Here is a 13,833-nt window from a genome sequence, read left to right on the forward strand (position 1 = left end):
TTTTATAGATAAAGACTGATCTTTACTGTTTAAGGTGAAATCAATACATTTAGTACACATTCTCCTATGGGGCTCCACCATGGCTTTCAAACATAATGAACAAGTAGGTTCCTCTGTATCAGACATGTTTAAACAGACTAGCAATGAGACTAGCAAGCTTGGAAAACACTTAAAACAAGTTTACAAGCAATATAAAAAAACGTTACTGCGCCTTTAAGAAACACAAATTTTGTCCAAATTTGAAACAACAGTGAAAAAAGGCAGTTACACTAACGAAATTTTTACAGTGTATGTAAGAAGTCAGCAGAGCATTGCACCCACTTGCAAATGGATGATTAACCCCTTAATAACAAAAACAGAAAAATAAATGACAAAAACGTTTTTATTTTTTTTAAACACAGTCACAACAACTGCCACAGTCTACTGTGATTGTTACCCTCCTCAAACACGACGTTGAAGCCTTTTGAGCCCTTCAGAGATGTCCTGTATCATGCAGAGGGAAGCTGAATGTCTCTGTCAGTATTTTTAGCTGCACAGAAAAGCACTAAAATAGGCCCTTCCCACTCATATTGCAACAGTGGAAAGCTTCAGGAAACTGTTTCTAGGCAAAAATCAAGCCAGCCATGTGGAAAAAAACTAGGCCCCAATAAGTTTTATCCCCAAACATATATAAAAAACGATTAAACATGCCAGCAAACGTTTTAAAATACACTTTTATAAGAGTATGTATCTCTATTAATAAGCAAGAAACCAGTCGCTATCACTGCATTTAAGGCTTTACTTACATTATTTCGGTATCAGCAGCATTTTCTAGCAAATTCCATCCCTAGAAAAATATTTTAACTGCACATACTTTATTGCAGGAAAACCTGCACGCTATTCCCCCTCTGAAGTTACCTCACTCCTCAGAATATGTGAGAACAGCAAAGGATCTTAGTTACTTCTGCTAAGATCATAGAAAACGCAGGCAGATTCTTCTTCCAAATACTGCCTGAGATAAACAGTACACTCCGGTACCATTTAAAAATAACAAACTTTTGATTGAAGAAATAAACTAAGTCTAAAACACCACAGTCCTCTTACGACCTCCATCTTAGTTGAGAGTTGCAAGAGAATGACTGGATATGGCAGTGAGGGGAGGAGCTATATAGCAGCTCTGCTGTGGGTGATCCTCTTGCAACTTCCTGTTGGGAAGGAGAATATCCCATAAGTAATGGATGATCCGTGGACTGGATACACTTAACAAGAGAAAACTATCTTTGAGCTGAGGGGGCTCCCACCTCCATAGATGTGGTCCTTCTCCCATCAACCCATGTACAGGTTGGCGTACGAGGGGGCAAACTTGGCCCCCATTGCAGTCCCACACGTCTGGAGGTAGTATACCCCCTCAAACTCAAAGTAGTTATGAGATAACAAGAATTCGGCCACTCAGATCACAAACTCACAGTAATCACCATCCTCTCCATGGTATTTATTGAGAAAGTGTGAAAGGGCTAGTAAACCTTTAGCGTGTGGAATAGAGGAGTAGAGTGATTTCACATCTACTGTAAGCCAGATGTAATCTTCCTTCCACTCTATATTCTCAAGAAGTTTCAAAATATGCATAGTGTCCCTCACATAGCTCCACAATTCTGGCACCATAGGCTGCAAAACCTGATCCAGCCATTCTGAGTTGTGTTCCAGAAGGGAGCCAATGCCACTCACAATGGGTCTACCGACCACATTGTCCAGTGACTTGTGGACTTTCGGTAGATGGTTGAAAATCGGGGGTTGTGGGGTTGGCTACCAGTAAATAATTACTGGTTTCTTCATCAATGAAACCAGCCTCTATACCATCGTCTATTAGACTTTCAAGTTTCCTTTTGAAAAGACTAGTTGGGTCTGAATTCAGAACCCGATAGTCTTTGGCACTGTGTAACTGTCTGTGGGCTTCACTGATGAAGTCTGATCTATTCATCACCACCACAGACCCCCCTTTGTCCGCAGCCCTTATCACCAGAGAGGTGTTATTGCTCAATTTTGCTAAGGCCTCTCTCTCCCCCACAGTAAGGTTATGATTACTTATTTTTTTACGAATAATACAACTTACTAAGATCAGCTTCAACCCTACTCTGGAATCTCTCAATGATAGATCCCCTAGTGTGTATTGGGTAAAATGAGGGACACTTGAATTTGGGAAACTAGTAACGGTCAGTTCCTCACTAGACACATTAAGTGCTTCCAGTGTTGAAAGACCACACAGATCCTGAAATTCCAAGTCATCCGCAATGTTATTGGTCCTACAATTTACCGGGCCCTGTTGTGTATTATCCTCAGCCCTACTAGTGTCAGAGTTTTTAGAGAAATGTTTTTTCAAGGTTATTTTCCGTACCAATTTGTTCACATCAATTAAGGTGTTGAACAAATCCCATCCCCAGACTTAAGACCTTATATTCTAAAGTACTTAGGTTATGTGAGGATAAGTTAATTACCGATATCTCGTTTGCCTCTGATTCTTCCTGAGTGTGTAGAGCCCCTTTGTTTGTTCCCATTAAATCTTCTCCCCCCGTCTCTTTGCGGGAAAAAACCTGATTCAATTCAGCATTTTCTATTCTATTGGGTGATTCTCGGGGATACACTGTCTCCTGTACCTGTGTGGTGTATCTAGAAGTAGGCGGAGCATTCTTCAGGATAGGGGCGGTAAGGCATTAGCTTTATCCTTAGGCCTAGTTATCTCACTAGTATGTGATATCTGGGCAGGTCTATTTTGTATTGAGGATTCATCTGGTGATGTATCCTCCTCGCCTGAAGCTGAGCTATCACCACCTGATTCGGCTTCACTTTCTGAAAAGCGAATCCTTCTCTGTTGTCTGCCTCTACGTCTGCCTCTAAAGCCTCTTCCCCTATTTGTGGAACTTGAATTCTGATTATATTCCCTATATTTTTGTGTCCTCTCCTTTCTGTTCCAAACATAGACAGTATTGTTATTAAAATCAGTCTAGTCCCTTATAAATATAGAATGTTTAATTTCTAACAACAAGTTATTAGCTTCTGCCACTGCATCATGTAACAGTTTATCGAATCTGGCAAAGTCAGCATTATCACACCGTCTGTTTAGTTCGTCTTGTACTTGGGTTATTTTGATTGTGATCTCTTGAACCTGTTTGTTTTTATATATAATAAGGAGACGCATCAAGTTCCAGGAATACTCTGAAAGGGTTTTGTTCCATTTACAAATGAATGCCCTGTCCTCTGTGGAGAACGTGGGGTATTTGTTTATTCTTAAACCCCTAGGTATAAGTTTAAGCTTTAAATAATTTTCCATAGTCCAAATGTCCCACTTATATTTATTCTCTTTGCTCATGAGATATTCCATCTCCTCAAACAAAGTGGTCAATTTCTGCTGGGTTCTGTCCAATGTAAAGAAATTTTCGGCTAGCACTGTACATTCATGTCTCTCACTTGCATTCCACAAGGAATAAAAATTCACACTAGCGGCAGGTCCCACGACTGTGTCCACCCTGTGTCCATCCATGATCCCTGTGCACAGATCAGCGTTATGCCCAAAATTTCTAACAAATTACTGCTAAGTGTCAGTCCCAGTCACTGATTATAACAGCAGTAGCGAGAATGTAATGGGCTTGACCAAATGAGCCCTAGTCAAAGATTCAAAGGTGGATACTCTCCCAGTGCAGTATAATCGTAAAGATATGTAAAAAGACACTTCCGTGAAGGACCCAGCAGTCATAAGTCCCCAAAGTTTGCTGCAATTATCACAAGCAGTTTGTGACAACGCATCAGAGACCGCAGAGGACATGAGAGAAGCGATGTCTTGCAACGTGACTCCAGGTGGAGTTTCAGAGGAAGAGCAGGGCACTGCATGAGTGGGCGATAACATTTTGGACACTTGAGGAGAAAGCTGCGGTATATATTGAACATTGTCAGACTCCTGAACAGCATCCGCCTTAGACAATGTTGGCTCAAAAAAAAGTTGATCCCTGTAATTTAAAGTTCTCTCAATACATGAGGAACTAAAGGGATAGGTGATTCCACATTAGAATCAAAACATAAAGAACAAGTAACATTTTGCAAGGCTTCTTGGTCCATTCTGACTCACAATGGAACAAATTACAAAAAAATACTTACATTTTTAATAAAAATTAAAACACAAAAAACGTTTGTCACTTTAAATTTTAAAACGCAACTTTTTATTTTTTGCAGTAAGTAACTAAATAGTGTTATGCAAGTACTACTGACAGCCTCTCCACCTCAGCTTAGCTGAGGTGCCTACCTGCCCTGCTGACACCGGATAGTATTTCTCTAGTAAAAGATCCGGAACTCGACTTGCAGTATAATGAACAGCTGTCCGGTCCTAAAAGCGCATGTTTTAAAACTTATTATGCGCTTCCCTGTCTGAGACTGTTATCTGCACCCTCCGGTCACAGTGAACGAAGGGGGAAATGGCACACAACAGCAAACTGCCGTCTCAGTTAGCCCCGACCATCGTGGGCGTCTAAAAAAATTAACCTCCCGGTCGGCATACTTTAAAAACAAGCCCCCGGGAGAAGTGAAACCACATAAAATGAGCCTTTTTTGTATTAATTCTCAGCCCCAGTGCCTGCCATAACCACACTGCCATTATATGTTCCCCTAAACATATAGGAGAAAATTGTGTGTCCCTTAGTGAATAACGTGCCCACTTTTTCCTGTTCACCCAGAAAAATAAAGTCAGCACTTACCTCATAAATCAGCTAGGCAGCTCACTAGGTTTGAGAGCTTTGCTGTGGTGCTCTTTGCCGCCTCCTGCTGGGCAGGAGTGATATTCCCAATAGTAATTAGATGATCCGTGGACTCATCGTGTCATTAGAAAGAAAAAGGTTTTCTAAACAAAAATGCTTCTAAATAAGTATTTAGTTAAATGGACTTGTGCATTTAAAAGCGATAAGAATGCTCTGTACCTTCTTTCCCTACAAGCTTGCTGGCGTGACGTGTATCTTAGGTGCAACAGTGTAATATCCCTTGGTGGTGTAAGGAAAAAAATCCGGAAAGGATTTTTATAAGACTTATGCTGGCCTCACAATCTCTGTATTGGTTGTCCTTAGAACAGGGACAGAAACATATTCCTTTACCTAGCTATCAATAAATATAAAACATAAATGTCCTCTAAAATGGTTTGTTTTTAGTTTTGTGATGTGCTCACTATTTTGAAAAGATAGACCATTATAGTTTGCTTCTTTGAAAGAGAAATATGTAGCAGGAACCAAGTGTCACACATTTATCTACTTACTCAGTTTTATTAATGTTTCTGTAAACTTTTCACAATTGATTGCTACACGACAGAGGAGATGGATAAACTGATGATAAGAAGACAGGTAATCTAGCAGCATGCGATCATAGACTTCATCTTTACCCTGAAATAAAAAATAATGGTAAATCTACAGCCACCACTATACAAGACATACTATGGTTCAGAACTAAAATCAACATTAATCCTATAATACATTTTATAAGCTTAGTACAGGTATACCTCACTTTACAGCGCTTCGCTAATACAGCTCTTTGTGGAGTTGAAGTTCAACCTCCAAGGATTTTGAAACAGTGCTGTAATCATTGTGAGACTGCGAGAAAAGTGACTGACTGGCACCATTTTGTTATGCGCAATTCACTCTGTTTACATCATTACAGTGCAATCTGTGTCTCAGTGCTATAGTCTGGCAAATTTTACTACAGTATTTGTCACTTGTTTACAGGTACAGTATTTATTGAATACTAATTGAATACTGTGCTGTGCGCTAGTGTTAAACTAAACGTAGCACTATTGCACCCCTAATATATGTTAGTTCAAACATGTTTTCAAGTTTTTAAAAACACTGGCAAGTGAAAAGAAAGCTAAAACTGCCTTGTTTCACTTCAAGGCGGTTTTCACTTTACAGTGGGGCTCCGATCCCTAACCCGCTGTATGAGCGGGGTATACCTGTAATGAGATTACTACCCAGCTGCATCTAGTAAAGGTTGCTGCTATGCTGAAATCTAGCTCTCACTGCATTCCAGTGCTGATGTGTTTGCACATATGCAGCAACACTCCTACAGATACCTGCAGTGAAACCTAGGTTTCAAAATGGCAGAACCCATAATTAGAGAAAGGTGCATGAAATGTATCTACTGTTTAATGTCCCTTTAAAAGGCAAAAACCAATGGCTGACCATTTATTTTAGTGTAAATCCTCACAAAAAAATAATAATGATTACCAGATACATTAAATTATTTCATGAGTTCATGAGACATCACATGTGGGATTATACTCCAGTCCACTATTAGAAGGAAAAAACACCCAACACAGCTTTTATCCCTCCCACTCTCCCCAAGTCCGTCAGTCATACATATAGTCAAGTAGATGGAGGAAACAGAAGAGCAGGAACAACAAAGCAATCACTGCTATCAACTACACAATATAATAAAGGCAATACTTGTGGACTCTCATCATCATGAAAGAAATTAATTTGTTTGATAAGCATATATTTAGTTTTCTTTCATAAGATGGTCAGACACATCTCGTCTGATACATCCCAGTGATTATTCTGCTTTTATATACATTGGGTTTTGTTCACACCCACATATGGAGTTTTGTTCCTAGTTTTACCAAGAGGCCATTCCATATTGGAGGAATCTGCAGTTGTGCAGAGGCACTTGTTTGAGCAAAAGGATAGCCCTGGACCTGCGCCCCCTATACCAAGACAATTCCATATAAATAGTTCCATTTTTGGGAGAGAATGTGGAAAGGCAGCGGTTCATCTATCGAGTGGGGTATTGTTCTTATTCATATATACCGCTTTTTTGTAACAACATCTACTGAAATTGCTTGTATTTGTATATATATTTTTTTTATAATGCAAGTTCTACCTTGATAATTGATGTACACCACTGCTGTGACATTGTCTGATTGGAATCTTAGAAAGGATTCCTGTCTGAGGCTGGAACAACTTTTAGGAACTCTGAAGACCGTGCAAAGTTCTAGAATCTGTATTGGTAACATCACTTCCCGAGGAGGCCAAACTCCTTGTGCCCTCTGAGAACCTAAGACAGTGCTCCAACCTCTTCAGGCTGGCATCTGTGGAAATCACCACCTATGTTGGATGGAGGCCCTTGAATAAAGGATGAGTGCGTCTGCCACCACGTTAAAGACTGTTGTCTTAAGGTCTTAAAAGGATCCTCTAAAAAAAAAAAAAGGTCCTCTTAATTTTGATTCTTCTGTTGCAGGTTCTGCAATTGGAGAGGCTGCAGATAATTTCTGGTACACAGTACTGCGTCTGAAACAGCCACCATGAGACCCACCACTTCCATTCATTGAGCAACTGAAGAAAGAATATTGAGCTGATGTTAGGCACTAGCTTGTTGCAGCTTGATTCTGCGTTGATCTATTAAGAGTCGATTAAAGACCCCAGAAAGGACGCACGATTATGAGGAATCAAGGAACACAGTATAAAGGGCACACAAATAGTTAACCCCAGGTAGAAAGCAAAGTAATAATGGCACAATAAAAAAATGAATATTCCTGTGTGGGTTACTGTAAATTTATATCAATTCGATCAAGCTCTGATAGGTTTGAGTGATTACCACAATGCAGTGATAAGAAGAAAAAGCAGGAACTGTAAGGCGTACGAACCCCTTTTAATAATATGTAGATAAGCACTTCAGAATTCACTTCACTCCAGGCAACAAAATTTAATGATGGACTCAGCGAGCATGGGAGGAATTAAGTTCCGGTATGTAGTGGTGCTTTTGCCTCCTTCTAGTGGACTGGAGTATAATCCCAGATGTAAGGGTTTATTGACTCACCATTTTATGAAATAAATATATTTGTTTTAAACAATACTTCTAAATACAGGTATTAAAAGCTAAAAACATAAATTATGCTTACCAGATAATTTCCTTTCCTTCTGTACAGGGAGAGTCCACAGCTGCATTCATTACTTGTGGGAAATACAGAACCTGGCCACCTGGCGTCCCCAATCAGATATAACATCCCAAAATGTTCGGATAGAGACCTCTCCCCAGATCCCGGGAATGATTGGAGAGAACATCCTTCCCTGAAGATCACACTCAGACTGGAGATACTACTCTCTACGCAGTAGAATCTCTCCTTTTCAGAAAGAGATCTGATCTACTGAAAGAAAAACATGCTGACTTGAGTCCATACACTGGGACGAACCCAGAAGACCAGACCCTCAAAACAAAATGCTTGCCCATGGAAAAATAAGAATAAACGGGAAGGAATCTAAATCCACTGTCCCCCTATAGGACACGCTCTCCCCATCTGAACGGCTAATGACAGAAGTAAAAAACCCATCCTGGGAGAGCAAATAAAAATGTGCCTCAGGACAGGGAGATCTGGACAGAACCCTGGAGAACGAATCTGTAAACCGGTATTCCAGGTAAATCTGATAAGACAGATTAAAAAACAGCGGCATGCCGATAACTTGGCCCCGGCTGAGATGAGACCTCTCAATGGAAGAAAGCCAAGAAGGGCCCCAGGACAACCTCAACCCTCCCCACAGTGTCAGAGATGGCCTGGAGGGCACAACCCGATGAAGTAAACTCCAACTTTAAAAGGCCTAAGGAATTCCTGTCTGAAAAGACCAATTAGCATCCAGGGATCCACCTTGACGCCTACCCAGAGAACTCTGGTCTAGATCCTTCTCAGAGGATCGAAGAAGACCGATGCAAATCCCTAATGGTCTTTTCTGTAATCAGGATACTGCCAAATACACCCTAGATCCCAAAAAAAACTTTAGGATCAGAAAAAAGGTTTACTGAAAGGGACAGTCCGTAAGAACTGGATTTTACCCAAAAGGAATGAAAAGGAAGAAATCCTCCTTGACAATGATCCTGCAGAGTTCCCGAACAAAAAGGAAGAGGGAACCCTATATTCTCCCCCAAAAGGAGACATAATAAGCTCTGCTTAAGAACCATAGAACCCAAATAGGACGGGGAATCCCTCCCTTTTTTGGACCATGACATAACAGTGGAATGAAAATATTCTCACACTGCGCTAGGTACCGGGACAATGACTCCAAAGTTACCCAAAAAACTTCCCTCTCTCTGGCAAAAGCCAAATTAAAGAGAAAAAAAACTGCTCAGAAAGGCAGGATGAGAGTCTAGCTCTGGAATCTAGGACCCCTGGATCCGATATGATCCAGAATCAAACGCCCATACAAGAGATTACCTAAAACAGGTCTGTCATGTCATCTTAGAATAGATGGACCTGATCTGCCTGGACCGAATAACTAGAAATAACTCCTCTCGAGTAGAAGCACAAAGTAGACTTAACCGACATGAGTGTCAGAGCAACTCAAGGACCAAACAGAAAATTCTGAAGTTCCAGCTATGCTAGAATCCAGAGAATAATCCAAATCCAGGATCATAAACTCCAAGGCTTAAATCCAACTTGAAAATATCAAGGGAACCATCATCTCAAATTGGACCTGAAATGCTTCCACAGGTCACCAGAAACGCGACAACCGAAGTTGTCAGTATGAATTATCCCAGATGATGAAACGTCTTACTAACAAACGTTTCTACAACAACCAAGAGCTCTAAACAAAAAACTATCCTAACCGGATTAGAGAAAAAATAAAATAAAAATTAGGCAAGCGCACAAAAGTTATAGCCATGAAGGAATGTGCAAATACAGGACCAGCCTGTCATACGACACAAAAACCCCCTATAGAGCTCGGAACAGGGATAGTAAAATACAATAAAAAAATATATGTATAGACGAGAAGGAATGGGATCTCCATCCATTTCCCCTCGTTTAATAAAGATCGCTATCTGATTTAGAGGACTGAGATCCGACTGACGGATCAGTACTCAGAATCTCTAACCTCGCTAAAATTTCTCTCAGAAGCAAGCGCAGGCATGCCATTCTAAATCTAAATGCTAAATCCTCTTCCGTTGGAGGAATCAAATCAGCAAACTCCGACCCTGGAGGTCCTGCCTCCGAAGCCTTAGAGGGAAACGCATCCTCAGATGACTGATCTGATACAATCATTAATTTACACAACGGTCCCTGGGCAGGAGTGCATGGATTAACTCTTCGCTTGCACGTAGCAGGAAGAGGCAAAATCGCTAAGGCCGTAGAGATGGCCATGCGGAACTGCGCAGTAACATCTGATGGAAAAAAGCAGTGGTACTCGGGGAAACTGCATGTGTAGGAACAGAAGAATCTAGGGAACACCCCACACGGGACAAAGAATCCTCAGAGGCGGACGGCTCAGTGGTCTCTAACATCTCAACATTGGTTGATGAGAACACCCTGTTGCCCCTCTAAAATAACAGAATACTCCATAACTTGTCTAATTTAACTTATAGAAAAACATAATTTATGCTTACCTGATAAATTCCTTTCTCCTGTAGTGTAGTCAGTCCACGGGTCATCCATTACTTATGGGATTATATCTCCTCCCTAACAGGAAGTGCAAGAGGATCACCCAAGCAGAGCTGCTATATAGCTCCTCCCCTCTACGTCATACCCAGTCATTCGACCGAAACCAAACGAGAAAGGAGAAACTATAGGGTGCAGTGGTGACTGGAGTTTAATTTAAAATTTAGACCTGCCGTAAAAAACAGGGCGGGCCGTGGACTGACTACACTACAGGAGAAAGGAATTTATCAGGTAAGCATAAATTATGTTTTCTCCTGTTAAGTGTAGTCAGTCCACGGGTCATCCATTACTTATGGGATACCAATACCAAAGCTAAAGTACACGGATGACGGGAGGGACAGGCAGGATCTTTACACGGAAGGAACCACTGCCTGTAGAACCTTTCTCCCAAAAACAGCCTCCGAAGAAGCAAAAGTGTCAAATTTGTAAAATTTTGAAAAAGTGTGAAGTGAAGACCAAGTTGCAGCCTTGCAAATCTGTTCAACAGAGGCCTCATTCTTAAAGGCCCAAGTGGAAGCCACAGCTCTAGTAGAATGAGCTGTAATCCTTTCAGGAGGCTGCTGTCCAGCAGTCTCATAGGCTAAACGTATTATGCTACGAAGCCAAAAAGAGAGAGAGGTAGCCGAAGCTTTTTGACCTCTCCTCTGTCCAGAATAAACGACAAACAGGGAAGAAGTTTGACGAAAATCCTTAGTAGCCTGCAAATAAAATTTCAGGGCACGGACGACGTCCAGATTGTGCAGAAGTCGTTCCTTCTTTGAAGAAGGGTTAGGGCACAATGATGGAACAACAATCTCTTGATTGATATTCTTGTTAGTGACTACCTTAGGTAAGAACCCAGGTTTAGTACGCAGAACTACCTTGTCTGAATGAAAAATCAGATAAGGAGAATCACAATGTAAGGCCGATAACTCAGAGACTCTTCGAGCCGAGGAAATAGCCATTAAAAACAGAACTTTCCAAGATAACAGCTTGATATCAATGGAATGAAGGGGTTCAAACGGAACACCTTGCAAAACGTTAAGAACTAAGTTTAAGCTCCACGGCGGAGCAACAGTCTTAAACACAGGCTTAATACTAGCCAAAGCCTGACAAAAAGCCTGAACGTCTGGAACTTCTGACAGACATTTGTGTAAAAGGATAGACAGAGCTGAGATCTGTCCCTTTAACGAACTAGCAGATAAGCCCTTATCTAAACCTTCTTGTAGAAAAGACAATATCCTCGGAATCCTAACCTTACTCCATGAGTAACTCTTGGATTCGCACCAATATAAGTATTTACGCCATATTTTATGGTAAATTTTCCTGGTAACAGGTTTCCTAGCCTGTATTAAGGTATCAATCACTGACTCCGAGAATCCCCGCTTTGATAGAATCAAGCGTTCAATCTCCATGCAGTCAGCCTCAGAGAAATTAGATTTGGATGTTTGAAAGGACCCTGAATCAGAAGGTCCTGTCTCAGAGGCAGAGACCATGGTGGACAGGACGACATGTCCACTAGATCTGCATACCAGGTCCTGCGTGGCCACGCAAGCGCTATTAGAATCATCGATGCTCTCTCCTGTTTGATCCTGGCAATCAATCGAGGAAGCATCGGGAAGGGTGGAAACACATAAGCCATGTTGAAGACCCAAGGTGCTGTCAGAGCATCTATCAGTACCGCTCCCGGGTCCCTGGACCTGGATCCGTAACAAGGAAGCTTGGCGTTCTGGCGAGACGCCATGAGATCCAGATCTGGTTTGCCCCAATGATGAAGCAGTTGGGCAAAGACCTCCGGATGAAGTTCCCACTCCCCCGGATGAAAAGTCTGGCGACTTAGGAAATCCGCCTCCCAGTTCTCCACGCCTGGGATGTGGATCGCTGACAGGTGGCAAGAGTGAGACTCTGCCCAGCGAATTATCTTTGAGACTTCCATCATCGCTAGGGAACTCCTTGTCCCTCCCTGATGGTTGATGTAAGCCACAGTCGTGATGTTGTCCGACTGAAACCTGATGAACCTCAGAGTTGCTAACTGAGGCCAAGCCAGAAGAGCATTGAAAACTGCTCTTAATTCCAGAATGTTTATTGGAAGGAGTCTCTCCTCCTGAGTCCATGATCCCTGAGCCTTCAGGGAATTCCAGACAGCGCCCCAACCTAGCAGGCTGGCGTCTGTTGTTACAATCGTCCAATCTGGCCTGCTGAAGGGCATCCCCCTGGACAGATGTGGCCGAGAAAGCCACCATAGAAGAGAATCTCTGGTCTCTTGATCCAGATTTAGCATAGGGGACAAATCTGAGTAATCCCCATTCCACTGACTTAGCATGCACAATTGCAGCGGTCTGAGATGCAGGCGTGCAAAAGGTACTATGTCCATTGCCGCTACCATTAAGCCGATTACCTCCATGCATTGAGCCACTGACAGGTGTTGAATGGAATGAAGGACACGGCAAGCATTTAGAAGTTTTGATAACCTGTCCTCTGTCAGGTAAATTTTCATTTCTACAGAATCTATAAGAGTCCCTAAGAAGGGAACTCTTGTGAGTGGCAATAGAGAACTCTTTTCTACGTTCACCTTCCACCCATGCGACCTTAGAAATGCCAGAACTAACTCTGTATGAGACTTGGCAGTTTGGAAACTTGACGCTTGTATCAGAATGTCGTCTAGGTACGGAGCTACCGCTATTCCTCACTGTCTTAGTACCGCCAGAAGAGAGCCCAGAACCTTTGTAAAGATTCTTGGAGCTGTAGCTAACCCGAAGGGAAGAGCTACAAACTGGTAATGCCTGTTTAGGAAGGCAAACCTTAGATACCGGTAATGATCCTTGTGAATCGGTATGTGAAGGTAGGCATCCTTTAAATACACTGTGGTCATGTACTGACCCTCTTGGATCATAGGTAAGATGGTCCGAATAGTTTCCATTTTGAACGATGGAACTCTTAGGAATTTGTTTAGGATCTTTAAGTCCAAGATTGGTCTGAAGGTTCCCTCTTTCTTGGGAACCACAAACAGATTTGAGTAAAACCCTTGTCCGTGTTCCGACCGCGGAACTGGGTGGATCACTCCCATTAGTAAAAGGTCCTGTACACAGCGTAGAAACGCCTCTTTCTTTATCTGGTTTGCTGACAACCTTGAAAGATGAAATCTCCCTTTTGGAGGAGAAGCTTTGAAGTCCAGAAGATATCCCTGAGATATGATCTCTAACGCCCAGGGATCCTGGACATCTCTTGCCCAAGCCTGGGCGAAGAGAGAAAGTCTGCCCCCCACTAGATCCGTTTCCGGATCGGGGGCCCTCACTTCATGCTGTCTTAGGGGCAGCAGCAGGTTTTCTGGCCTGCTTGCCCTTGTTCCAGGACTGGTTAGGTTTCCAGCCCTGTCTGTAGCGAGCAACAGTTCCTTCCTGTCTTGGAGCGGAGGAAGTTGATGCTGCTCCTGC

At 42.1% G+C, this 13,833-nt stretch overlaps 1 protein-coding gene across 3 annotated transcripts in view; it reads right to left on the reverse strand.

The window, feature by feature from the left end:
- Nucleotides 1–13,833, reverse strand: part of USP34 (ubiquitin specific peptidase 34) — a 1,226,195-nt gene that overhangs the window by 83,820 nt on the left and 1,128,542 nt on the right. For all 3 annotated transcript variants that reach the window (XM_053712051.1, XM_053712050.1, XM_053712048.1), the window contains one exon: nucleotides 5,267–5,390. In XM_053712051.1, coding sequence (XP_053568026.1) covers nucleotides 5,267–5,390 — 124 coding nt within the window. The remainder of the gene's footprint in view (nucleotides 1–5,266; nucleotides 5,391–13,833) is intronic.

The sequence above is a fragment of the Bombina bombina genome, chromosome 4 (assembly GCF_027579735.1).
Source record: "Bombina bombina isolate aBomBom1 chromosome 4, aBomBom1.pri, whole genome shotgun sequence".
In the NCBI taxonomy this organism is placed as follows: Eukaryota; Metazoa; Chordata; class Amphibia; order Anura; family Bombinatoridae; genus Bombina; species Bombina bombina.